General features: G+C 30.6%; 1 protein-coding gene across 1 annotated transcript; it reads right to left on the reverse strand.

The window, feature by feature from the left end:
• On the reverse strand, window positions 1-25,165 carry LOC130898155 (uncharacterized). The gene is made up of 7 exons (XM_057807228.1): window positions 25,017-25,165; window positions 23,955-24,222; window positions 21,532-21,725; window positions 12,560-12,808; window positions 2,997-3,180; window positions 2,164-2,336; window positions 1-347 (listed from the first exon to the last, which is right to left on the reverse strand). Exons 2-7 carry the CDS (start codon window positions 24,160-24,162, stop codon window positions 141-143), a joined length of 1,215 nt encoding a protein of 404 aa, XP_057663211.1. The 5' UTR covers window positions 24,163-24,222; window positions 25,017-25,165; the 3' UTR covers window positions 1-140.
• Between the last annotated feature and the right edge of the window lie 1,772 nt (window positions 25,166-26,937).

Consider the following 26,937-nt stretch of genomic DNA (forward strand, 5'->3'; position numbering starts at 1 on the left):
TTTTTGAATAATATTTACTTAAAATTGCCTATACCATAAATAATTCTCTTCATAAAATAACAAATTCACAATCGATTTCTAGCTCGTGTTTCTCAACGAGTTAACCCTCTTGAAATCCGATTTAAATACTTCCTAAGCTGTTATTTTTTAGATTTGAGTCTTTTGATTTGTGCTGGCGATAATTCGTAATCCAATTTATTATTTTTATAGGCCAAAGGGTTTTCGGATTGTCTTTCTTTTATATCTTCCAAAAGTTCCGCCTCGCTAACTTCTTGGATCGCTTTACCGTTTCCGAAGAAGATGTCTTCCCTGTAGACGCGATCTTTCAATCTAAACGTACCATGTAACTGGGAAATACACAATAATTATCATAACAAACAAAATATAAATCGATTTATTCCCGATGATTTTTATCTGTAATATGTAGTCAATTTTTTAGCACGTAATACGTCAGGTTAGTATCCAAATACAGTTGAATACCATCAACTTCGTCCTACTAGGTCTTTCAACTTCGAATCTAACGATACCTAACCTCAAAGATCTACAGACAATGTGAAAATCCAAACGCAAGTCACGAGTAAATGTCCAACCATTTTGATGACACCAGATTGAATGGCTTAACCGAAATAGTTTTCGTGGAAAACACACCAAGATAAATACAAATAAAGATGAAGATAAAGATAAAGTACACATAGATGGAGTTTACGGACGAAGAAGAAGAAACTGTAGACCACGTCATCAGTGAGTGACTGACACTTGACGTGTTTGATTGACGTCAAAAACTTCAAGTCAAAGTGCCCTGATTGGTTGGCAATTTCAACGTTACTCACACGATAATATCTTTATCTTTCTTAAGAAAAATGACAGCAACCAACATTTCTTTCATCAAAATCACTGAGCGATATATCAGGAAAATATGGTGGGTACTTTTTGAATTTTCTTCTAATCGATTTCAAAAAAGTGATGAAATGCTTCATCTTTGATAGTAAAACGTCGACCACGTTTATGCTGAAGACTTACCAGAAATCGCAGATAACCAAATCGGACAAATAGGGTGGATATTTAATGACTTTCGCATTAATTTCATATGAAAATTCAAAGCGAATATTGGGAGTCTCTAGATCTATAGTTAAAGAACAATTAATCAATCTTTTATATCCTTGATTAAGAATATTTAGACCGGAGAAGATTCGTTAATAAGCTACGGCGTAAATTTTCAAAAAAATCGAATTAAAATATATTTTTTCTACTGGATATTATTCGTTTCACTATCCAAATAAGATGAATCAACATTTGACACTATAGAAATGTTATTTAACGACCTTTTGGAGCCCCAACATTTAGCTTTTAATTAGAGACATTGAGCTCCGAGAGTGCAAAGCTTCTTTTTTGAAATTTCGTCCTGATTCAAGGATTTTTGTTGATGTTTTTCAAATATGAATAGTTGGTAAGTTATAACGAGAATAACCAGACGTCTCATTTTGTTTTTAACTAATTTTGAATCCTTCAAAAACTTTGTACCAAAAATCATCATATTTATTGAATAACTATCATAGTTATTCGAAAAGTTTCCATTATATTCACTTGATCTGATCCTTAGCGACTCCTAATCTCGATGTTAAACTTCAGGGATCTTCGTCTTCTATTTCATACGCATCCAGGTGTAGTGCTCTGGAGCTTCTTAGTGTTTTAAACATCGAGAGAGTGTGGATGGAGGTTTCGTCCTCTGCTAGGTCTAGTATCTTCAGGTGTTTTCACTTGTGGTGTTACATCAGGCAGATCTACTCTGGTTATAGTTTCCCAGAAGGGTATTTACCTGTTTCAACCCTTGTAGGTGGTTCCAATAATTGGTTTTGCTACTATCTACCTTCCTTTCCAATCCTTTTGCGTATTTTGATGAAAAATAAAGCAACTGTTGTTTTGAAGGATTCGAACTATTAGAAAATCTCCATAAATAACTCAAAAAATCATCGGGAGATAAAATATTGTACGATATACCATAGATAAACGTCTTCAGTTCTTAGTTAATACAATTACATGGATTGCTACTCCTCTGATTATCCTCAATTGAAAGAAATATTGAAATCGAATATATAGTTAGTCGTTTTAAATGTTTTTTAACCAAAGTAGCAGTCCGTGCAATTATATGGCATATTCTTTCACCTTATCCCATATTGATAAATTGAAGCCGAAGTTGACGTGACAATATTGATGGTGATTATCGTGGAAAATGGCATCTGGTTGCCACGGCTGCCACCAATAAGCCTTAAAATTTACTCCCGAATGGTCGATTATTCCATGGTAATAATTGTAAATTACCACCGTGTAGTAAGACACTAAAAATATATCGTTAACTCACTAGATAATAATAATAATGATATTTTGAGGTTAGAATTATTCGAAAACTAGATAAAGAAGCGATTTTTTTTATCATATTTTGCACACAGATTGATTAGAAATGAATTACAAAATTAATTAAACAATGAAAATAGTTTATAATAAACATCCAAAGTGCTGGTGGATGATTTCCGTACGAAAATCTTTGAATTCTTATTTAGAAGACTTGAGGAAAGCATAAAATGATTTTATGCAGCTCAATTTCAATCTTGCGCGCTTTTTTGTACGTATGTGACACAGATTTAAGATCAGTGCAACGACGTCCAACCTATGCACCGGATCTATCACCCAACGACTTCTTTCTCTTCCTTACAGTTAAAAACGTATATTTTGAATCAATTTAAGACAAACTACTGTTGTCGCTAAAATTGATAAATAATTATTTTGAAGACTTTGTTGTAGTTAATATAGAGTTACAAAGATTTTTGCATTGGCCAAAACTTTTGAAATAATAATAAATATCATTATTAAAGAATTGTACATAACCTCTAAATAACAATAACAATAACCTCTAAATATTTATGACAGAAATTTTTTGAAAATATCGATATTTTTTACGAATTCGTTGAAAATTTCGAAATAATATTATTGAAACTTACACCAATGTACCGGAATCGTAAATAACGGTGTTATTAATAACAATTGAATGTTAAGGGATTCCACTGGATGTATAGCAGTAACTGAAAACGCAGTTGGTTGCTTATATTTATGGTGCAGCTTGTGAAATCTGACGTACAACCATGGGAAATGATATATCCTGTGAATCCAATACGTTATGTAATCCTGTAAACGAAAAAAATAATATTTTATAGTAACTACACTCGTTAGAAGAAAAAAAACCGACTCAGGCGATACCCTTGCTATTGCAAACTCACTGATGAAGCTTTTCTACTAAATAATAAACAAAAAATCAATCTGGAGCGTATCAAGGTCAATTCCAATGAACCTTCGTTTCGATAAAAATTTTTTTTTTCGCTTTTTATCCATCAAACGTCAACCGATACACATTTCCCTCAATAATCCACAAGAATTCCATCTGAAAATAGTGACCAGTACGCTGACCATGAGTTTAGTCCGTTGTTTCCGATGTTTACCTTCGTTACCAAAAGACTGGTAACGAAGACATGGATAGAAAATTAACCCGAGCAGTTTAACTTGATTGGACTGACGACAAGTCTTCAGAATACCAAGAGAAAATTTCGCGCAGTGTTTAATAAGGAAAAACGGGGTATTTGAAGGAGGTTCCTCGATGAATTGGACTCGGGTATCAACAAATATTACTCATTATGAAGCTAAGACTGAAAACTAACGTCAGAAAAAGAAAAAAGGCTACAGATTTTTTTCTAGAGACTTTTGAACGCGCGCGTGCAGCCTTAATCGATTGTTTTAATAATTTAATAATATTAAATATCATAATGTTGTTAATTTTGGGTATGTTTGTCCCAATTTAGGGCAATATACTTCTATAAAAACAGTTTCTGAGAGGTTAATTAATAGTGACATAACCTCAAAATATCGTAGAAGTTGTTTATCTATCGATTCGATAAATTTCACTTTCATACCATGAACAATTTGGTTCTAAAACTTCTCTTATTTGTCGTAATTTCGCATAAAACTTTGTCATTTTCAAAAAAACTCTAATAACCGAAGGTACGTTTTCAAAAAAAGTTTCTACGATAAGTAGAAAACTGTAAAATAATTTGTACTGTAACTATTTAGTATGAAACGTTGTAATTAGCGCCCTCTATAAGAGTCATATATAAAGACAAATTCATGGGATGTACAAGCTTACAAAATATATTTTATTACAATGTTGTCAGTAGTTTCGGTAAAACCACGACATCTTTTATCTTATCGGGTCGACATTGTTTTTGGGATACCGCGTTGGATTATTTGTTGATATTAATTGGGAAAGAACAAACGGATGCAATCAACAATTATTGAAATTTTAATAGCAACTTTCTGGTTATGAATATATCAATTAATAAAGTGAATAGCGTTAGGATTCGATTTTATAGTCCGCAAGAGATTGAATACCAACTTATTTATATTTATATAACCATTAACACTTTATCAATATGAATTTTGATACTATAACAATGTTAACTGAAAATCGTATCGGCCTAACCCTATATTCGAACCTAACCCAACTTCTAAAATCAATGAATATGAAATGGCTCTATTCACAAATAAATGAATCGAGTTGATGTCATAAAATGGAAAATTTATCGACTGTTCCATACACACATGGATAATTCTATTGTTGAAGGTAACTACAATTTTCAATATTTAAAAGAAAAATAATACGAGGGGTGATTTTTAGGTTGTTGTAATCGAAAAATTATAAGTTGTAGCATAAACTTTGATGTTAAATATCATCCAAAATCCAAAATTAAAAAAGATCTGCATGTGATTTAGACAGATATAGATTCATCTCTTATAATGAGTCTACACGATACACACTTCCATAAAATTCTATAGAATTTTGTCTGTGCAAACTAGACAGTGCAAACAAATGTCGGTGCGATCCAAAAGTTGGAGAATGCATGTAATCGTGGGTCCACACGATACAGACTTCCATAAAATTCTATAGAATTTTGTCTGTGCAAACTAGACAGTGCAAACAAATGTCGGTGCGATCCAAAAGTTGGAAAATGCATGTAATGATGGGTCCACACGATACAGACTTCCATAAAATTCTATAGAATTTTGTCTGTGCAAACTAGACAGTGCAAACAAATGTCGGTGCGATCCAAAAGCTGGAAAATGCATGTAATCGTGGGTCCACACGATACAGACTTCCATAAAATTCTATAGAATTTTGTCTGTGCAAACTAGACAGTGCAAACAAATGTCGGTGCGATCCAAAAGTTGGAAAATGCATGTAATGATGGGTCCACACGATACAGACTTCCATAAAATTCTATAGAATTTTGTCTGTGCAAACTAGACAGTGCAAACAAATGTCGGTGCGATCCAAAAGTTGGAAAATGCATGTAATGGTGGGTCCACACGATACAGACTTCCATAAAATTCTATAGAATTTTGTCTGCGCAAACTAGACAGTGCAAACAAATGTCGGTGCGATCCAAAAGTTGGAAAATGCATGTAATGGTGGGTCCACACGATACAGACTTCCATAAAATTCTATAGAATTTTGTCTGTGCAAACTAGACAGTGCAAACAAATGTCGGTGCGATCCAAAAGTTGGAAAATGCATGTAATGGTGGGTCCACACGATACAGACTTCCATAAAATTCTATAGAATTTTGTCTGTGCAAACTAGACAGTACAGACAAATGTCGGTGCGATCCAAAAGTTGGAAAATGCATGTAATGGTGGGTCCACACGATACAGACTTCCATAAAATTCTATAGAATTTTGTCTGTGCAAACTAGACAGTGCAAACAAATGTCGGTGCGATCCAAAAGTTGGAAAATGCATGTAATCGTGGGTCCACACGATACAGACTTCCATAAAACTCTATAGAATTTTGTCTGTGCAAACTAGACAGTGCAAACAAATGTCTGTGCGATCCAAAAGTTGGAAAATGCATGTAATGGTGGGTCCACACGATACAGACTTTTCTTCATACAGATATCTGTACAGACTTTGAAATGGAAGTAAAAAATTTTACCTAAACATTTGGATAGAATGTCTGTACAGACTTTTCGTTCGAAAATACAATTTAAAGTTCTTAGTTACGATAAATACTCCGACTTTTGGATCGCACCGACATTTGTCTGTACTGTTTAGTTTGCACAGACAAAATTCTATAGTAAAGTCTGTAATCGTGTGGACCCACCATAAGTATTCATCGTAGCTAAAAAATTTAAATTTTTAGAAGACTGAAACTTTGAAAAAACGAAAGTCTGAAGTAATGAAAAGTCTGTACAGACATTCTATCCAAATGTTTGGGTAAAATTTTTTACTTTATAGTCTGTGCAGATATCTGTACGAAGAAAAGTCTGTATCGTGTAGACCCACCATTAATATATCGCAGAATGCAATACAATCGATTTAGCATGAACATTTAGTTGTGGGAATGATTTTCTTCACATGGATTCCTAGTTCTTGATAACTTTTTATTCTTTTCCCAGTATCAACGACATGCGCGAACATCGATTATCATCCCTTCAAGAAGATGTTGAAAACTTTTGAAACTATGTTTCTACGATAACGGCTATCAAAATGGTAAAAAGTTTCCAGAATTGTTACTTGGAGTAAATGGGAATCAATGTTCTGGACTGGCCTGCTCAATATTCCGATTTGAATCCTCTAAAACATTTCTAAATTATCCTTCAAGAGGTCAGAGTCCTTTCTCGTATCAAATAGAGAAATATCCGATATTAGTGGCAGTTTTTTTTTTTGATAAATGAATCAACCAAATGAAAACATCAATTTATTTAAATGAATGAAATTAAAAGGCCAAATCTGATTGTCCGGTTTTATTGTTATTGAGTATTTATGTTATACTACACACAGGACATCTATACACATTACGTAGTAATAATTTTTTCCTTAATTCCTTTCTATATCCTTGCCTTTACCTTCCAGTACCAAACGCCTGTGTTAATCCTTGAGTTTTCCTCCTGCCAGTCATTTTCTTTGTCCAAATCGTCTGGATCTTAAATATCTTATACATCATACAGTTCCTTCATTTCCTGGTTTGTCCTTCTCCTTTTTTTTTGTTTCTTGTGTTTTTATGAATATCCTGAATGGTTTTTCAATCCTTTTCACTTGTGGATCAGATTATCATCAGCAAAAGCTGGCCAACTGTATTTTTTCTGTCTTGACTGTTCTAACTGTATTTTTTCTCAATGGTAATTCATACGCGATTTTGGTCCAAGTTTCGTACAATCCTCGTACATCATCATCAATCGCATTTTATCAAATTCTCTGTAGACAGTTTCCTTTTATCTTTTGTCTACCCCGTTTTTTTCTCTAACAAAGTCTCGTATATAATTTCGTCGAGTGCAATATGCCTTCGCTGAAGTATCATTTGCAAGTAATCAGAACGGCAAGCACGGAGAGGCTTTAGTGCGACTTTACCGAAGAATTCTATGAGGTGTTTAATTACTTTCAAAATTTAAAGTTTTCTTTCAGGAAAGGGAATGTCAACGACCAGCAATTTACTTCTTTTATGTTACTAAAATGGGTTTTTAGACCGGGAGTTCGGAAAACAAAAATATAAAATACCGTACCTAGAAAACGTCTACTTCTTATGGCATTTCCTCTAGGTCTTCACTCAATAAATGGTTTATCGATTGTCTATTTTTCTGGTTTTGTTAATTACCTCGACCGTTCCCACAGAAACCGACGAGTTGTTCGGTATTTGGTGCGGGGACCTCATCAGCATTTTGCATTCGTTAAATTCCATTTAATTGTGTGTGGAATAAAGTTTTTAATTTGGAATGCATGACTTCCTAGGTCCTCAAGTCTACATCATATATTGAAAAACGTAGAAACAACGATGTAGATTCGTTTTCATTTGGACAGGCCTAATTTTTTTTCCTAAACGAATCTTAAGAAACAGCAGAGAGACTAATAAAATGTGTAAAAGTGGAAACATAATTTTGTGATTATACACTAATTTAAGCTTTTTTGCAGACGAGCAATTTCACAAATTTCGCTGCTATAATTTACTCTATAATAGAGGAAAATGCTTTTCGTCTTTTATGGGCAAGTTTAATGAAATTATTTCCTACAACTTTATATATTTTCATATCAACATTAGGGTCATTTATCGTATGTTCCTGAACAAACTTTTCGACTTTACTATATCAGAATCACGTTTTCAAGTCTCTTATATTCCACATTCCGTTTGAATTATCATTTTTCATCTCCAGTGATCTATTTGGTGCCTTTGAAAAAAAACTTTACCTAATTTATGGATTGGATGACTTTGATCTCTCCAGACAGATTCCGAAGAACTTAAACAACTGCTCTGATACGAGTGGCGTTTACTTTTCGACCTCCGATCGCTCCGTGTAGACGCTACGCTATTGTTGACATTCAGGCGTCAGTCGGCGTTGTGCTCCCGCCAAGTGTGATTCGTTTTATACAAGATGAAGGCTGCGGAAATCCATCGGAGAATGAGTCGAGTGTATAAGGAAAATTTGCAGATTTACCATTACCGCTTTCATCTTCTCTGAAATGTATCTCTGATCATCTGAAAAAGATGCTGAATTTTCAGTGTGTACACTTTGATTGGGGAGATTTTTTCAACTTTATCACATAATCCCTTCTTCTGTGTTTGATTTGCGGTCAATTTCGTTTAGTATATCTTCAATTCAATTCCAGTGGATCCTCTTCAACTTCTTCTTCGTTTGACAATTCTTGAAGCGGTTTCATTCACACTTCCGAGTCCCTTGAATCGAATTCTTCCGTCTCTGCACTCGCTAACGAAAGAAACTACACCGACGGTGTAAAATCGTGTACTTAGAACAGCTATTGAAAAGGAAGAGACCGCGCGCGCCATCTCGTACAAATTGCGTTAATTAAAACTTCGACAAACGAATTTAAACGTGTTTTAAGTAAACCACAGAGATTGTTAGTGACGGTTGGAACGGACGATCTGTATTTAGATCCATAGTTTTATAAGTTTAGCGTTACTTTTACGACTCATAAAGTTGGTCTGGATATGAAAAAGAAGCGCATTTTATGCGGTTATCTCGTTGGGCTATCGTCGCTTTTAAAAATATACTTGCAACATATCTAATATTAAAAAGAACTTACCTCGTTTTTACGACTGTCGCACGATATTCTCGTAAAAATTAGTGTAACCTCTTAAACGTAAAAAAGTCCGTAGCGAACTCGCCCATGGGTATTAACCTCTTTTACGGACCCTTTAATACAAGATATGCCCAGGTAAATTACCTACCCGGCTGGGTAGTAGATTTAGTTATAGTTTAATGACTATACTAGGTGATTCGGAAATTTCTACTATTAAATTCGCTGATTTATAGGGCAATAAATGGAATGAAAGATTCATTAAGCGTGAAGAAAATATGCAGCACATTTTGAAGCCCGTTAACATTCATAGAAAACGTCCTAAAACTCGAGTTCAGTTCATAAAAACATCTTTATGATAACAAAGTTTGACGTTAACTCCAAATAGACAGTCAGGTTTGAAAACTACGACAATACTACCAACACCAAACATCGAATATTACTAAAAAAGTTTCGAATCGAAACGTCCTAAAACTCGAGTTCAGTTCATAGAAACATCTTTATAATAACAAAGTTTGACGTTAACTCCAAATAGACAGTCAGGTTTGAAAACTACGACAATATTACCAACACAAAACATCGAATATTACTAAAAATGTTTCGAATTGAAACGTTCTAAGACTCGAGTTCAGTTCATAGAAACATCATTATAGTAACAAAGTTTGACGTTAACTCCAAATAGACAGTCAGGTTTGAAAACTACGACAATATCACCAACACCAAACATCGAATATTACTAAAAATGTTTCGAATTGAAACGTCATAAAACTCGAGTTCAGTTCATAGAAACATCATAATAATAACAAAATTTGACGTTAATTCCAAATAGACAGTCAGGTTTGAAAACTACGACAATATTACCAACACCAAACATCGAATATTACTAAAAATGTTTCGAATTGAAACGTCCTAAAACTCGAGTTCAGTTCATAGAAACATCATAATAATAACAAAATTTGACGTTAATTCCAAATAGACAGTCAGGTTTGAAAACTACGACAATATTACCAACACCAAACATCGAATATTACTAAAAATGTTTCGAATCGAAACGTTCTAAAACTCGAGTTCAGTTCATAGAAACATCATAATAATAACAAAATTTGACGTTAATTCCAAATAGACAGTCAGGTTTGAAAACTACGACAATATTACCAACACCAAACATCGAATATTACTAAAAATGTTTCGAATTGAAACGTCCTAAAACTCGAGTTCAGTACATAGAAACATCATTATAATAACAAAGTTTGACGTTAACTCTAAATAGACAGTCAGGTTTGAAAACTACGACAATATCACCAACACAAAACATCGAATATTACTAAAAATGTTTCGAATTGAAACGTCCTAAAACTCGAGTTCAGTTCATAGAAACATCATAATAATAACAAAATTTGACGTTAATTCCAAATAGACAGTCAGGTTTGAAAACTACGACAATATTACCAACACCAAACATCGAATATTACTAAAAATGTTTCGAATTGAAACGTCCTAAAACTCGAGTTCAGTTCATAGAAACATCTTTATAATAACAAAGTTTGACGTTAACTCCAAATAGACAGTCAGGTTTGAAAACTACGACAATATTACCAACACCAAACATCGAATATTACTAAAAAAGTTTCGAATCGAAACGTCCTAAAACTCGAGTTCAGTTCATAGAAACATCATAATAATAACAAAATTTGACGTTAATTCCAAATAGACAGTCAGGTTTGAAAACTACGACAATATTACCAACACCAAACATCGAATATTACTAAAAATGTTTCGAATTGAAACGTCCTAAAACTCGAGTTCAGTTCATAGAAACATCTTTATAATAACAAAGTTTGACGTTAACTCCAAATAGACAGTCAGGTTTGAAAACTACGACAATATTACCAACACCAAACATCGAATATTACTAAAAATGTTTCGAATTGAAACGTCCTAAAACTCGAGTTCAGTTCATAGAAACATCATAATAATAACAAAATTTGACGTTAATTCCAAATAGACAGTCAGGTTTGAAAACTACGACAATATTACCAACACCAAACATCGAATATTACTAAAAAAGTTTCGAATCGAAACGTCCTAAAACTCGAGTTCAGTTCATAGAAACATCATAATAATAACAAAATTTGACGTTAATTCCAAATAGACAGTCAGGTTTGAAAACTACGACAATATTACCAACACCAAACATCGAATATTACTAAAAATGTTTCGAATTGAAACGTCCTAAAACTCGAGTTCAGTTCATAGAAACATCTTTATAATAACAAAGTTTGACGTTAACTCCAAATAGACAGTCAGGTTTGAAAACTACGACAATATTACCAACACCAAACATCGAATATTACTAAAAATGTTTCGAATTGAAACGTCCTAAAACTCGAGTTCAGTTCATAGAAACATCTTTATAATAACAAAGTTTGACGTTAACTCCAAATAGACAGTCAGGTTTGAAAACTACGACAATATTACCAACACAAAACATCGAATATTACTAAAAATGTTTCGAATTGAAACGTTCTAAGACTCAAGTTCAGTTCATAGAAACATCATTATAGTAACAAAGTTTGACGTTAACTCCAAATAGACAGTCAGGTTTGAAAACTACGACAATATCACCAACACCAAACATCGCATATTACTAAAAATGTTTCGAATTGAAACGTCATAAAACTCGAGTTCAGTACATAGAAACATCATTATAATAACAAAGTTTGACGTTAATTCCAAATAGACAGTCAGGTTTGAAAACTACGACAATATTACCAACACAAAACATCGAATATTACTAAAAATGTTTCGAATCGAAACGTCCTAAGACTCGAGTTCAGTACATAGAAACATCATTATAATAACAAAGTTTGACGTTAACTCCAAATAGACAGTCAGGTTTGAAAACTACGACAATACTACCAACACCAAACATCGAATATTACTAAAAAAGTTTCGAATCGAAACGTCCTAAAACTCGAGTTCAGTTCATAGAAACATCTTTATAATAACAAAGTTTGACGTTAACTCCAAATAGACAGTCAGGTTTGAAAACTACGACAATATTACCAACACAAAACATCGAATATTACTAAAACTGTTTCGAATTGAAACGTTCTAAGACTCGAGTTCAGTTCATAGAAACATCATTATAGTAACAAAGTTTGACGTTAACTCCAAATAGACAGTCAGGTTTGAAAACTACGACAATATCACCAACACCAAACATCGCATATTACTAAAAATGTTTCGAATTGAAACGTCATAAAACTCGAGTTCAGTACATAGAAACATCATTATAATAACAAAGTTTGACGTTAATTCCAAATAGACAGTCAGGTTTGAAAACTACGACAATATTACCAACACCAAACATCGAATATTACTAAAAATGTTTCGAATTTCATTATGATTGTGTTTTCTTCTTACTTACCAAAATGATATAGATGATTGGGAATTGTAATAAGAACCAGAACCATCCGTAGTCACTTATTTGGTAATAAACGGTGCAGTAACCGCCGTTTGCAATATAAGTTGCTAAAATGGCTGATACAGTCATGTTTAATGTTAGTGAGAATGTTCCCAATATTATTTCGTGTCTTTCAAGTTCTGGACTCAACCATTTCGTCGGTTGGCACTTCCATTCGTACGGTCGGTCACGTTGACGTACGTAATAGTACCACTGAAATAAATATGAAAGTATGAATGTAAACTTTCTTGTCTCACACTTCAAGAAAGCCGTTTTTTTGAAAGATTATCATTTTAGAAGCCATTTTTCGTCCAAATTAAATATCCTGACAAATTACAATTTGGCGAAGCCATTTTTTGTCCGAATTAATTTTAAAACAGCCATTTTATGAAGAATATTAATCGAGAAGCCATTTTGTGTTCAAATTAAATGAGACAAAGCTCTTCAGGACAAAATAAAAGCTTAGGAAGCCATTTATGTCTAAACTATATTCGAAAAAACCATTTTTTGTACAAATAAAATTTAAAAAGCTGCTTTTGGACAAAATAACATTAATGGAAGCCATTTTTAAACAAAATAAAATTGTAAAGTATCATTTTGGATCAAAGAGCTTTTTAGGCAAAATAAAGTTCGAAGAAGCCATTTTTCGTCCAAATTTAATGTCAAGGAGTTTTTCCTGAAAAATTACAATTTGCGGAAGCCATTTTTGGTCTGAATTAATTTTAAAACAGCCATTTTATGAAGAATATTAATCGAGAAACCATTTTTTGTCCAAATTAAATCAGACAAAGCTCTTCAGGACAAAATAAAAGCTTAGGAAGCCATTTATGTCTAAACTATATTTGAAAAAACCATTTTTTGTACAAATAAAATTTAAAAAGCTGCTTTTGGACAAAATAACATTAATGGAAGCCATTTTTAAACAAAATAAAATTGTAAAGTATCATTTTGGATCAAAGAGCTTTTTAGGCAAAATAAAGTTCGAAGAAGCCATTTTTCGTCCAAATTTAATGTCAAGGAGTTTTTCCTGAAAAATTACAATTTGCGGAAGCCATTTTTTGTCCGAATTAATTTTAAAACAGCCATTTTATGAAGAATATTAATCGAGAAACCATTTTTTGTCCAAATTAAATCAGACAAAGCTCTTCAGGACAAAATAAAAGCTTAGGAAGCCATTTATGTCTAAACTATATTTGAAAAAACCATTTTTTGTACAAATAAAATTTAAAAAGCTGCTTTTGGACAAAATAACATTAATGGAAGCCATTTTTAGTCAAAATAAAATTGTAAAGTATCATTTTGGATCAAAGAGCTTTTTAGGCAAAATAAAGTTCGAAGAAGCACTCAATTTTTGATTCGATACAAATTCAGAAGGGTTATTCTTTGTCCAAATTAAATCAAGAGAAGCAATTTAAATCTTATTGTTAGTTCAAATCAACTTTGGGGAAACCAGTTTTTGTACTATTGAACTCGCTAAAGTTCTACGAATCTACTTTGAAAGTTTTTACCAAAGCTCTTCATCTATTCTCAATTTGTTTACTTAAGGAAATTATTCAACTAAATATTCACAGAAATCATCTGTTAAATATGTAAATAAACAAAGCAAATGCATGGGGGGTTCAGATTAGATAGTAAAATCCAAAATAATTATGATTAATAAGTGAAATTTACACGTACGCTTTTTATCTAATCTATCACTCTCTTAGGTGAGATTTGTATCGAAATTTCGATTAGAAAATTATAACAACGTGTTATATAAACGAGTAAACCAAAATTCAAATATTTATCACAACTCCAAATGACCAACAACCTATTAGTAAATAATTACAACTATTACAAAAATACAAAAACGAAACGAAAAAAAAAAATAGTCGAGCAATTTATCTTGCAAGATCGAAATATTGCATATATATTGTACGTCACGTGTCTCTTGTCATTACATCATGGCTGCCACTAACAAAAACTTTAATAGTAAAATTAAACAGATTCCTAACCTGCAATTTATTAATATTTTGTGATCGTTTTAAAAATGAAAATGACAAACTTATAAAGGCCGCTTGACATAATGCAATACAACGTGCAAGAAATTGCATGCAAGTGTATACAAAACAGTAAAAGTAAACAAATTCCTAACCTCAAATTTTCTCTATTATTTTGTACTTAGTTTGCAACTTTCATGCAATAAAAATGACACAAAACCGATTTTGAAATAGTGGAATCAGTGTTATTATTTCAGTTATATACGAGGTATTATATAAGTTATTTTGTTCCTAGTTATTAATAAATTTTTAATTTTATGACGTAACTGCATAGATAATGTATACAGAGTGGGACAAATGTATTTGTACGGTCTTCAGTGTGACAGTGTTAATAATTTCGTTCTCTTAGCAATATGAATATTACTTACAGCCATACAGGACTGAATAGAAGTTTTTTTTTAACTAGAATCTCCTAAATTTGTTCACAAGGAGCTCTTTATGACATAATACAATTTGAGGAAGCCATTTTTTGTCCGATTTGATTATAGAACAGCCATTTTAGGAAGAAAATCCATCGAGAAGCCATTTTTCGTCCAAATTAATGTTTCAGCAGCCATTTTAGGAAGAATATCCATCGAGAAGCCATTTTTTGTCCAAATTAATGTTTCAGCAGCCATTTTAGGAAGAATATCCATCGAGAAGCCATTTTTTGTCCAAATTAATGTTTCAGCAGCCATTTTAGGAAGAATATCCATCGAGAAGCCATTTTTTGTCCAAATTAATGTTTCAGCAGCCATTTTAGGAAGAATAGTCATCGAGAAGCCATTTTTTGTCCAAATTGAATTTAAAAAAACTTTTTACCATCAAATAATACTTGAGGAAGCCATTTTTTGTCCAAATTAAATTTCAAAATGCTCTTTAAGAAAGAAAAGTTTTGAGAAAAGCATTTTTTGTTCAAATTAAATTTGAAAAAGCTTTTTACCATCAAATAATACTTGAGGAAGCCATTTTTTGTGCAAATTAAATTTCAAAATGCTCTTTAAGAAAGAAAAGTTTTGAGAAAAGCATTTTTTGTTCAAATTAAATTTGAAAAAGTTTTTTACCACCAAATAATACTTGAGGAAGCCATTTTTTGTCCAAATTAAATGTCAAAAAGTTCTTTAAGAAAGAAAAATTTTGAGAAAAGCATTTTTTGTTCAAATTAAATTTGAAAAAGCTCTTTAAGAACTTTGAGGAACATATTTTTGGTCCAAATTAAATTTGAGGACACCATTTTTTGACGAAATTAAATGACAAGGAGTTCCTTATGACATAATACAATTTGAGGAAGCCATTTTTTGTCCAAACTAAATTGAAAAAACTCCTTAGAACCAAATGTAACTTAAGGAAGAAATGTTTGATCCAAATTAAATTTGAGGACACCATTTTGTGACGAAATTAAATTTGAAAAAAATATTTTTTGAAAGAATCTTATTTCAGAAGTCATTTTATGTCCAAAGTAAATTGGACAAAGCTCATCAGGATAAACTAAAAGCTTAGGTAGCCATTTATGTCCAAACTATATTTGGAAAAACCATTCTTTGTACAAATAAAATTTAAAAAGCTGCTTTTGGACAAAATAAAATTTGGAGAAGCCACTTGTACTCGAAATAAAATTGGAAAGTATCATTTTGGCACAAAGAGCTTTTTAGGCAAAAAGAAGTTCGAAGAAGCCATTTTTCGTCCAAATCAAATGTCAAAGACTTCCTTATGTCATAATACAATTTGAGGAAGCCATTTTTTGTACGATTTGATTATAGAACAGCCATTTTAGGAAGAAAATCCATCGAGAAGCCATTTTTTGTCCAAATTAATGTTTCAGCAGCCATTTTAGGAAGAAAATCCATCGAGAAGCCATTTTTTTTCCAAATTGATGTTTCAGCAGTCATTTTAGGAAGAATATCCATCGAAAAGCCATTTTTTGTCCAATTTAATGTTTCAGCAGCCATTTTAGGAAGAAAATCCATCGAGAAGCCATTTTTTGTCCAAATTAATGTTTCAGCAGCCATTTTAGGAAGAAAATCCATCGAGAAGCCATTTTTTGTCCAAATTAATGTTTCAGCAGCCATTTTAGGAAGAAAATCCATCGAGAAGCCATTTTTTGTCCAAATAAGCAACAAACAATTCTTATAATTCATAATTTAAACTTAAACTCTGTACTCTAGTACTTTTTTTGACTAAATAATATACGCCGCTTAATATTCCAAACAATTTTGTACAAATAGAATGAGCAGAGATACAACGAAAGTGTTTTGTAGGTATAAATTTGAGGATATGAGCGTTTTATTTCCTTTTCATGGTATCACAAACATCGTCCAATTGAAAAATGGTTTATGCACACAAAAAAGAAAAGAAGAAGTGGCGAAAATTAGGGGTATACACTCGTTTCCACGCAGATTTTTCACTCGGACGGGTGAAATAAAAAGATAGAGTGCTAGGGTGCCAATTACCTTTTTTACGATTCAGTATAAACATGTGTCGCTTGAAAGCGAGCAAACAAAGGTCTATCATAAAGTTTTAAGACATATTTTATAACATAGGTACGCGTATGTACGTATAAATACAATGAGATTCAAAATTTGCAATTTTCAATTTTTTAAACACGGAATTTACAATCTAAAAATTAAATATTATAAATATAACTACCCCATTTTGCTAAATTAATAATTCAATCTATTGTAGAATGTAAAAAATGATCATTTACATTATTTAATATCATTTTATATACGGGGTGGGCAACTAAGTAACGCCGTCGTTAAAATATTTAATAATATGAATTTAACAAGCAAAATTTTTAACGTATAGTATTTTTCATAATTTAATCGATTTCTTCTACACTTTCTCCGCATTTTTTGTTGTATAAATTTCACTCTATCTCTTCAAATAAGACGTAGGGGAGAGTGGGAATATTGTTATGAAAAAATGACTGTAAGTCCGGTTCTGTTTAACCAATTTTTATAAACTTGATATTGTTTGAAAGAACTTTCGTCCATTAATACAAAATATATAAATTCTAAGCAATTTAATAAGGAACGTGGATGCTAGAGGGCGTTGTTTCATATATTTTAGATATTACGATTTCTATTCAAATATTATAAATCTAGGTACCCCATTTAGCTAAATTGGTAATTAAATCTATTGTAGAATGTAAAAAATGATCATTTACATTATTTAATATTAGTTTATATACGGGGTGGACAACTAAGAAACCCTGTCGTTAAAATATTTAATAATATGAATTTAACAAGCAAAATTTTTAACGTATACTCGATTAAATAGTATTTTTCATAATTTAATCGATTTCTTCTACACTTTCTCCGCATTTTTTGTTGTATAAATTTCACTCTATCTCTTCAAATAAGACGTAGGGGAGAGTGGGAATATTGTTATGAAAAAATGTCTGTAAGTCCGGTTCTGTTTAACCGATTTTTATAAACTTGATATTGTTTGAAAGAACTTTCGTCCATTAATACAAAATATATAAATTCTAAGCAATTTAATAAGGAACGTGGATGCTAGAGGGCGTTGTTTCATATATTTTAGATATTACGATTTCTATTCAAATATTATAAATCTAGGTACCCCATTTAGCTAAATTGGTAATTAAATCTATTGTAGAATGTAAAAAATGATCATTTACATTATTTAATATTAGTTTATATACGGGGTGGACAACTAAGAAACCCTGTCGTTAAAATATTTAATAATATGAATTTAACAAGCAAAATTCTTAACGTATACTCGATTAAATAGTATTTTTCATAATTTAATCGATTTCTTCTACACTTTCTCCGCATTTTTTGTTGTATAAATTTCACTCTATCTCTTCAAATAAGACGTAGGGGAGAGTGGGAATATTGTTATGAAAAAATGTCTGTAAGTCCGGTTCTGTTTAACCGATTTTTATAAACTTGATATTGTTTGAAAGAACTTTCGTCCATTAATACAAAATATATAAATTCTAAGCAATTTAATAAGGAACGTGGATGCTAGAGGGCGTTGTTTCATATATTTTAGATATTACGATTTCTATTCAAATATTATAAATCTAGGTACCCCATTTAGCTAAATTGGTAATTAAATCTATTGTAGAATGTAAAAAATGATCATTTACATTATTTAATATTAGTTTATATACGGGGTGGACAACTAAGAAACCCTGTCGTTAAAATATTTAATAATATGAATTTAACAAGCAAAATTTTTAACGTATACTCGATTAAATAGTATTTTTCATAATTTAATCGATTTCTTCTACACTTTCTCCGCATTTTTTGTTGTATAAATTTCACTCTATCTCTTCAAATAAGACGTAGGGGAGAGTGGGAATATTGTTATGAAAAAATGTCTGTAAGTCCGGTTCTGTTTAACCGATTTTTATAAACTTGATATTGTTTGAAAGAACTTTCGTCCATTAATACAAAATATATAAATTCTAAGCAATTTAATAAGGAACGTGGATGCTAGAGGGCGTTGTTTCATATATTTTAGATATTACGATTTCTATTCAAATATTATAAATCTAGGTACCCCATTTAGCTAAATTGGTAATTAAATCTATTGTAGAATGTAAAAAATGATCATTTACATTATTTAATATTAGTTTATATACGGGGTGGACAACTAAGAAACCCTGTCGTTAAAATATTTAATAATATGAATTTAACAAGCAAAATTTTTAACGTATACTCGATTAAATAGTATTTTTCATAATTTAATCGATTTCTTCTACACTTTCTCCGCATTTTTTGTTGTATAAATTTCACTCTATCTCTTCAAATAAGACGTAGGGGAGAGTGGGAATATTGTTATGAAAAAATGACTGTAAGTCCGGTTCTGTTTAACCGATTTTTATAAACTTGATATTGTTTGAAAGAACTTTTTCGTATTAATACGAAATATGTTAATTCTAAGCAATTTAATTAGGAACGTGAGTGCTAGAGGGCGTTGTTTCATATTTTATAGATATTAAGATTTCTTTTGAAATATTATAAATATAACTACCCTATTTTGCTAAATTAATAACTCAATCTATTGTAGAATGTAAGAAACGATCATTTACAATATTTAATTTGAGTTTTTATACGGGGTGGACAACTAAGAAACGCCGTCGTTAAAATATTTAATAATATGAAATTAACAAGCAAAATTATTTAACGTATACTCGATTAAATAGTATTTTTCAATATTTAATCGATTTCTTCTACACTTTCTCCGCATTTTTTGTTGTATAAATTTCACTCTATCTCTTCAAATAAGACGTAGGGGAGAGTGGGAATATTGTTATGAAAAAATGTCTGTAAGTCCGGTTCTGTTTAACCGATTTTTATAAACTTGATATTGTTTGAAAGAACTTTTTCGTATTAATACGAAATATGTTAATTCTAAGCAATTTAATTAGGAACGTGAGTGCTAGAGGGCGTTGTTTCATATTTTATAGATATTAAGATTTCTTTTGAAATATTATAAATATAACTACCCTATTTTGCTAAATTAATAACTCAATCTATTGTAGAATGTAAGAAACGATCATTTACAATATTTAATTTGAGTTTTTATACGGGGTGGACAACTAAGAAACGCCGTCGTTAAAATATTTAATAATATGAAATTAACAAGCAAAATTATTTAACGTATACTCGATTAAATAGTATTTTTCAATATTTAATCGATTTCTTCTACACTTTCTCCGCATTTTTTGTTGTATAAATTTCACTCTATCTCTTCAAATAAGACGTAGGGGAGAGTGGGAATATTGTTATGAAAAAATGTCTGTAAGTCCGGTTCTGTTTAACCGATTTTTATAAACTTGATATTGTTTGAAAAAACTTTTTCGTATTAATACGAAATATGTTAATTCTAAGCAATTTAATTAGGAACGTGAGTGCTAGAGGGCGTTGTTTCATATTTTATAGATATTAAGATTTCTTTTGAAATATTATAAATATAACTACCCTATTTTGCTAAATTAATAACTCAATCTATTGTAGAATGTAAGAAACGATCATTTACAATATTTAATTTGAGTTTTTATACGGGGTGGACAACTAAGAAACGCCGTCGTTAAAATATTTAATAATATGAAATTAACAAGCAAAATTATTTAACGTATACTCAATTAAATAGTATTTTTCATGATTTAATCGAATTCTGCAACAAATTCCCCGCATTTTTTGTTTTATAAATTTTAGTCTATCTCTTCAAATAAGACGTAGGGGAGAGTGGGAATATTGTTATGAAAAAATGTCTGTAAGTCCGGTTCTGTTTAACCGATTTTTATAAACTTGATATTATTTGAAAGAACTTTCGTGCACATGATTTATTTAATGAACTATTTTCATTTATTTCCTCATTGAGTTTTTCTATATTTACAAATTCGCCTTCTAGAAGTAGGCTTAAAATTCCGGAAATAGTTTTTCGGGGTCGTTTTTAGTTTTGTCTCGAGTGACTCATAATTTCAACACATTTTTAAAAAAATTACTGGAGGTATTGCCTTATTGTATTATTTATTTTTTCAACCCTCCCGGCAAAAATAAATGACATGTATACAATTTCTGGAACCGAAACACTGTTTAAACCGCCAGTCTCTGAAGACGTTAACTTGGTTATCGAAACGCGCGTGTAATATTGTGAGTATCGGTGTAGTAATGGTGTAGTATTGGTGTAGTAATGGTGTAGTGATGGTGTATACATAGAAAATGTCATCCATTACAAAAAATAATCTTCGATTCTTATCAAGACAGACTAGATATTGAAACTAGAGATCCGAGACACAAATAACAACCCCAAGAAATTGTTTCTTGTGAAAAGGTTTGAAAGATGTAATAACTACCAAAATATACAGAGTGGTTCTCGTATAAATTAATGATACTGATAATAATAAGTAGAATTGATTCGATGATTTTTGTTGTAACTTACGTGTAGAAATCCTCCGACTCCGAAATACATCGTGTAAGAAACAACGCAAGACGAAATAAAATAAAAGGAAAAGTTTGTTAATCTCAGATTTTCTATAGAAATACTATTCCACATTATCGAAGTCTCGCTTAGAGATCGACCAGTGGCATAACCTAGTTGTTTCCTAAGATGTACGAACAAATTTACCCAGTCGCCTAAAATAAAAAATAAAACATCTTAATGCAAAGTTCGAGGTACAATCTTTAGGGGTTCATTAAATTAGTTTACGAACTTGTTTCAAGCTCTAGTTACGGCACAGAAAATAAATTAGATCAATTCGAAACTAGAACTAAATAATAATATTCATTATTGTAGTTTACATAGAAAAAAAAACACCGTAGAAATTCCCCTGGCAAGCAGAAGTTTCGTAACATTTTATTAGAATTTGTATAAGAAAAATCCTGACTGAGTTTACTAGATCTATATCCAAAAATTTGATCGGAAAAGGAAGTTAAAACGTTCAGATTAAAAATGTGTACGAGATTTGACACCCAAGACTATTTGAATCTCACTTAGCCACGTCACTGTTTATCGCAGACTGTCTGGTACGCATATTTCGAAGAAATTGTGTACAAACGCGTTCCGACAGCTTCGGCCATTCATATTTGGTATTTGAATAATTATATCGCAACAGGACGTTTCTAAAAAGACGCGAGGTGGTGATTCTTGGTCTTGGTTTACCAAGCGTCCAGTACGAGGCATCAAAGGCACCAAATACAATTTGAAAATATATAAAAAAAAACTATTTCACTGATGTATTGTTTGGTGATTGAGATCGAGAAATTAAGATTTTCTTTATTTATTTTTCTCAAATTTACGCTCCAATATTTTGAGTTGTAAAAGTTACTGGTCATTCCTTACTGATTCACAAACAATTCGAGTTATTTTCACAAGAAATGGATATACACTAGCTTAACGGAATGTTTGGGGAAACTTAAGTAATTTTCGTTGCGAAAAAATCTTTCCTAAACGAGGTGGTTTAGTAAATTGATGTTCCGAGTTGAAGATTTTGTAAAAACATGTTCTCAATCTTGATAATACCGGATTTTAGTGCCTTTAATTTCAATAATTATCTATGTATGTTGATGTAAATTTAAGATTTTTAGCTCCAGCATATCAAATTTAGCATCTCCGAGCTATGGGAAACAAAATTTTAGTCCATTGAAAAGTTATAATTGGGGTTGCGTTATTTTTTATTTTTTTATGTTTAGGGGGGTCGGTGTAAAGCTAAAACCAAGTTTGCGGGGTCGCCACCCTTGTCCCACGGCCGCCATCTTGAACATAGTGGTTGAAATGGTTTTTACGATATATCTCTTAAACTATTTATTCGATAAAAAAAATTTGTTAACATTTTTTGTTGCAAATTAAATTCTCTACAACTTTGCTCCGGTAACTTTTTGTCGTAAAACTATAAATAAAAAAGTTATAAGCGAAAATCTTGAGAAATTCCAGAAAAAAATTTATATTTTTCGATGTAACTTTTTTTTATAATTTTACGAAAAAATGATATCTGTCCATTTTTGTAGATCGTTTTTTGAGGAACAACTTTTATTTGCATCATTTTTTCATTAAGTCAATAGCTAAAGTTTTACAGCGCTCCGAAGTGAGTACTATTTTTCAGTACTCTTAACAATACCTATATTATACGTGTGTACTAATAATATGTCATCAGTTATTGTTTTTATTTTTATTTTTTTATTTTGTTGTTATTATACAAATTTTGCAATATTATTAATAATTAATTATTAATTAATTATTTTTATTATATATATATACATAACTTTTTTATTTATAGATCTACGACAAAAAGTTACTGGACCAAAGTTGTAGAGAATTTAATTTGCAACAAAAAATGTTAACAAATTTTTTTTATCAAATAAATAGTTTAAGAGATATATCGTAAAAACCATTTCAACCCCTATTTTCAAAATGGCGGCCGTGGGACAAAGGTGGCGACCCCGCAAACTTGGTTTTAGCTTGACACTGACCCCCCTACACATCAAAAAAATAAAATTGCGATTTTTAAAAGGTGATAAATCAAACGAAATATTGAAGAAGTTTCTAACTAGACATATACATAAAATACAAGCTTTCGCAAGGAAAGTTTAAAACCTCGATTTAAAATCTCGACTAAAATGATACCTGATATAATAATAACAAAAACCTAGGTTTTTTCACGATTCTTTATTTGTAAGAGGCTAAATATGAAACTTAATTTCCCTATAGACTAAGACAAAAGATAAATTTGGCAACGATGTTATTTTAAAATGTTTCTATATGAGAATACGCGTTTTAAAGTATAAACAATCGTTTATAATATAATTTTTGTTCACAAAATTGAATGATGTCAATTTTTTTTGTTCCGAACAAAGATTCGTACTTACCATTTATTGATATTCCAACTAAAAAAGTAGCAACTGTCGCTATAACCTTTCCAACGCTAGTTGGTACTTTATTCCATATTCTAGAAACTATTTTATCGTATTTTTCCAACCAAGTCACCGACATAGGATCGAATATTACGTTACTACTATCTTCGATGTGCCCCCCGTTGCTGTTTTGATATTTTTTTTGTCTGTTTTTTTTCGCCATTGTGCGACGTGCTGTTCACACACTGTCGCGATTCAAATCTTCCTTATAAATTTCATTTATCTAAATCCGAATAAGTTTTTTTTTTATAAATCAGAAGTATGAGATTATTTCGCTTTGCATACTTGAATGGTTAGAGATAAAATAAGAATAACCTTCGGACCTAATTGTCCACATTTTCAATTAATTGTGGGAAACGAGAATATTCAATAAAAACCTTCGCTAAATTCCACTCGAACGATAATTTTTAATAAAGTATAATATGGAACATACATCGATCGTTATCAGTACATATGTAAAAAAAACTATACAATTATATGTAGTACTACATAAATTTGTATAGTACTTCATATAATACAAAGTAACATTTAACATTATTACTAACTGTCTTATCTAAAATTATATATTATAATGCATATGAGATAACCTGGTAACAAAGTTCATATTAAAATAATTCATATGAATCGTTATGAGTAGAAAACAATTATTCCATTCCGTAAACGCACAAAAAATTTACAAGTTACTAAACAATTTATAGTCTAGACACAATTCTCAGTATTTCAAAAAAAAAATAAATGTTTGTAGCGTCATCTTCTAGAGGGCTACATAACCTCTAACTGACGTATATCTAAATAAGCAGATTACTTCATAATATACAGAAAATGACAGTTATAATATTTTGTTTATCATTGAATAAATACAATAGATACATCGTTTAATGAATATTTAGAGAAATTACGTTATTACAGTATTCATAATATATAAAATAAGTCTTAGAATTAAAAAAAAAAAAAACAAATAAAAAAGGTAGTAACGCCATCCTAGATAAAATTACGTAACTACTAAATGACACATACCTACAGAAAATGGTGGTTGTTTTCCTTCCATTGTTTTTTCCTCTTTTTTACAAAATATAATATTTATATCAATAAACTCAATAATCAACTGATATTTGATAAAAATCAAACATTCCATAAGAATTTATAATCGTAGGAATAATTCAAAAGATACAAAACGCCATCTTTCATATAATTACATAACTTCGAATAGACATATATGTAGATACTGTTATCACTCTATATATTTAGCCACAAATTATTAAATTACATCGTTTTTATCGTGTTAAAACTAAATATAATGGAATTAAGAATCACCAGAGATTTTGTAATCTGAATAATATTGAAATGAATCAAATGGAGCGTTAGCGCCATCTATGAAATAATTATTCACGGAAGTTTTCCCAATAATTTTAATTCAGTTGAACTATAACACTTTTAAAATCCTGATTGTATAATTAATTCGAAGAAACACATTGAGTTTTAAATTTTTATGTAGAGAATTGTCTGAAAGTATTAAATTTTTTCTGTTATTAAACGTGACAAAATGTTTTAGCCGCCATCTATCCAGATTTAATAGTACTGAGATGAGACATTCGCAATTTCCTGTAAAACGATTCTTTTTGTTTGAAGTAGTATAATTATTTCAAAGATAGCGCTGCAGATTTCTTCTCTTTATTTTTTATTTATTGAAAATAAATAGGCCAGTCGAAATTTGTTATGAAAATAAAAAATATTAATAACCTGGAGGAAATAAAAACATTATTATCTTGAATTATTTAGAATTTATTGGAAATATCGTTTTTATAGTTGAAAATTTTTTAATAACAAACTACTTTATTGAAAATATAATAAAAAAAATCTCAGTATTTTCATATAGGCGAACCAATAACTACTCATTATGGCAAAAATTTTCTGATACAACTTTTTTCTTTGCCACTCTATAAATTTGCGAAAATTGACCAGGCTATAAATACATTCAAGTTTTATAACCTGTTGAGATTATTTGCAGTTTTCGCTAATACAATTCTGACAAAATGTTATAGATATTATAGAACAATCTCAAAGATGGCGCTGCATATTTTATTCATTTAATCTAAAATTATTTTATCTCAATGAATATTACATTACTCATTATATATTTCAAATATTTTTTGTATAACAGAGAAAATATTTGGAACGATGAATAGTTTTTATTAATTTCATTTTGTAACGAAAAAGATATCTGCTTATTTTCAGGCATATATTAGTTATAGCTTATGCTATTGTTTGTAAGAGGGCGCTACACATTATATTTATGTCAACTGAAATATTTTATTATTCGTTCATCAAATATATTGCATATTATGCACCATATATTTCACAGATTTTTGAAAAATTGTGAAAATATATGAAACGATTAACATAAATATCATTTTCTTTAAATAGTATCGAGAAAGAAATCTGCTTATTTTGACGGATATAGTAGGTACAGCTTATGCTCTTGTTTGTAAGATGGCAATACATATTCTATTTATGTAAACTATAATATTTTATTAAACGTCTTTCGAATATTATATTATGCACTATATATTTCAAAAATTTTGTGATAAATTGGGAAAATTTATGAAACCATAAACATAAATATTATCATTTTTAGATGGTATAGAGGTAGAAATCTGCTTATTTTGACGCTTATAATAGATGTAGGTTATGCTATTTTTTGCGAGATGACGCTACGCATTATATTTATGTAAACTGTAATATTTTATTAATCGTTCATTCAATATTATATTATGCACTATATATTTCAAGGATTTTGTGAAAAATGTTAAACTATATGAAACGATAAACATAAATATTATCATTTTTAGATGGTATAGAGGTAGAAATCTGCTTATTTTGACGCACGAATTAGGTATAGGTTATGCTATAATTTGTAAGATGGCGATACACATTCTAT

Source organism: Diorhabda carinulata, chromosome 9 (assembly GCF_026250575.1).
Source record: "Diorhabda carinulata isolate Delta chromosome 9, icDioCari1.1, whole genome shotgun sequence".
Lineage (NCBI taxonomy): Eukaryota > Metazoa > Arthropoda > Insecta > Coleoptera > Chrysomelidae > Diorhabda > Diorhabda carinulata.

Excerpts from the sequence above, each read along its gene's own strand:
- LOC130898155 (XM_057807228.1), bottom strand. The coding sequence starts at position 24,162 with ATGGCGAAAAAAAACAGACAAAAAAAATATCAAAACAGCAACGGGGGG. Across the intron at positions 3,181-12,559 it reads CAATCATCTATATCATTTTG|GATTACATAACGTATTGGAT; the intron begins GTAAGTAAGAAG and ends TTTCGTTTACAG. Across the intron at positions 2,337-2,996 it reads TACGATTCCGGTACATTGGT|TGTCTTACTACACGGTGGTA; the intron begins GTAAGTTTCAAT and ends ATATATTTTTAG.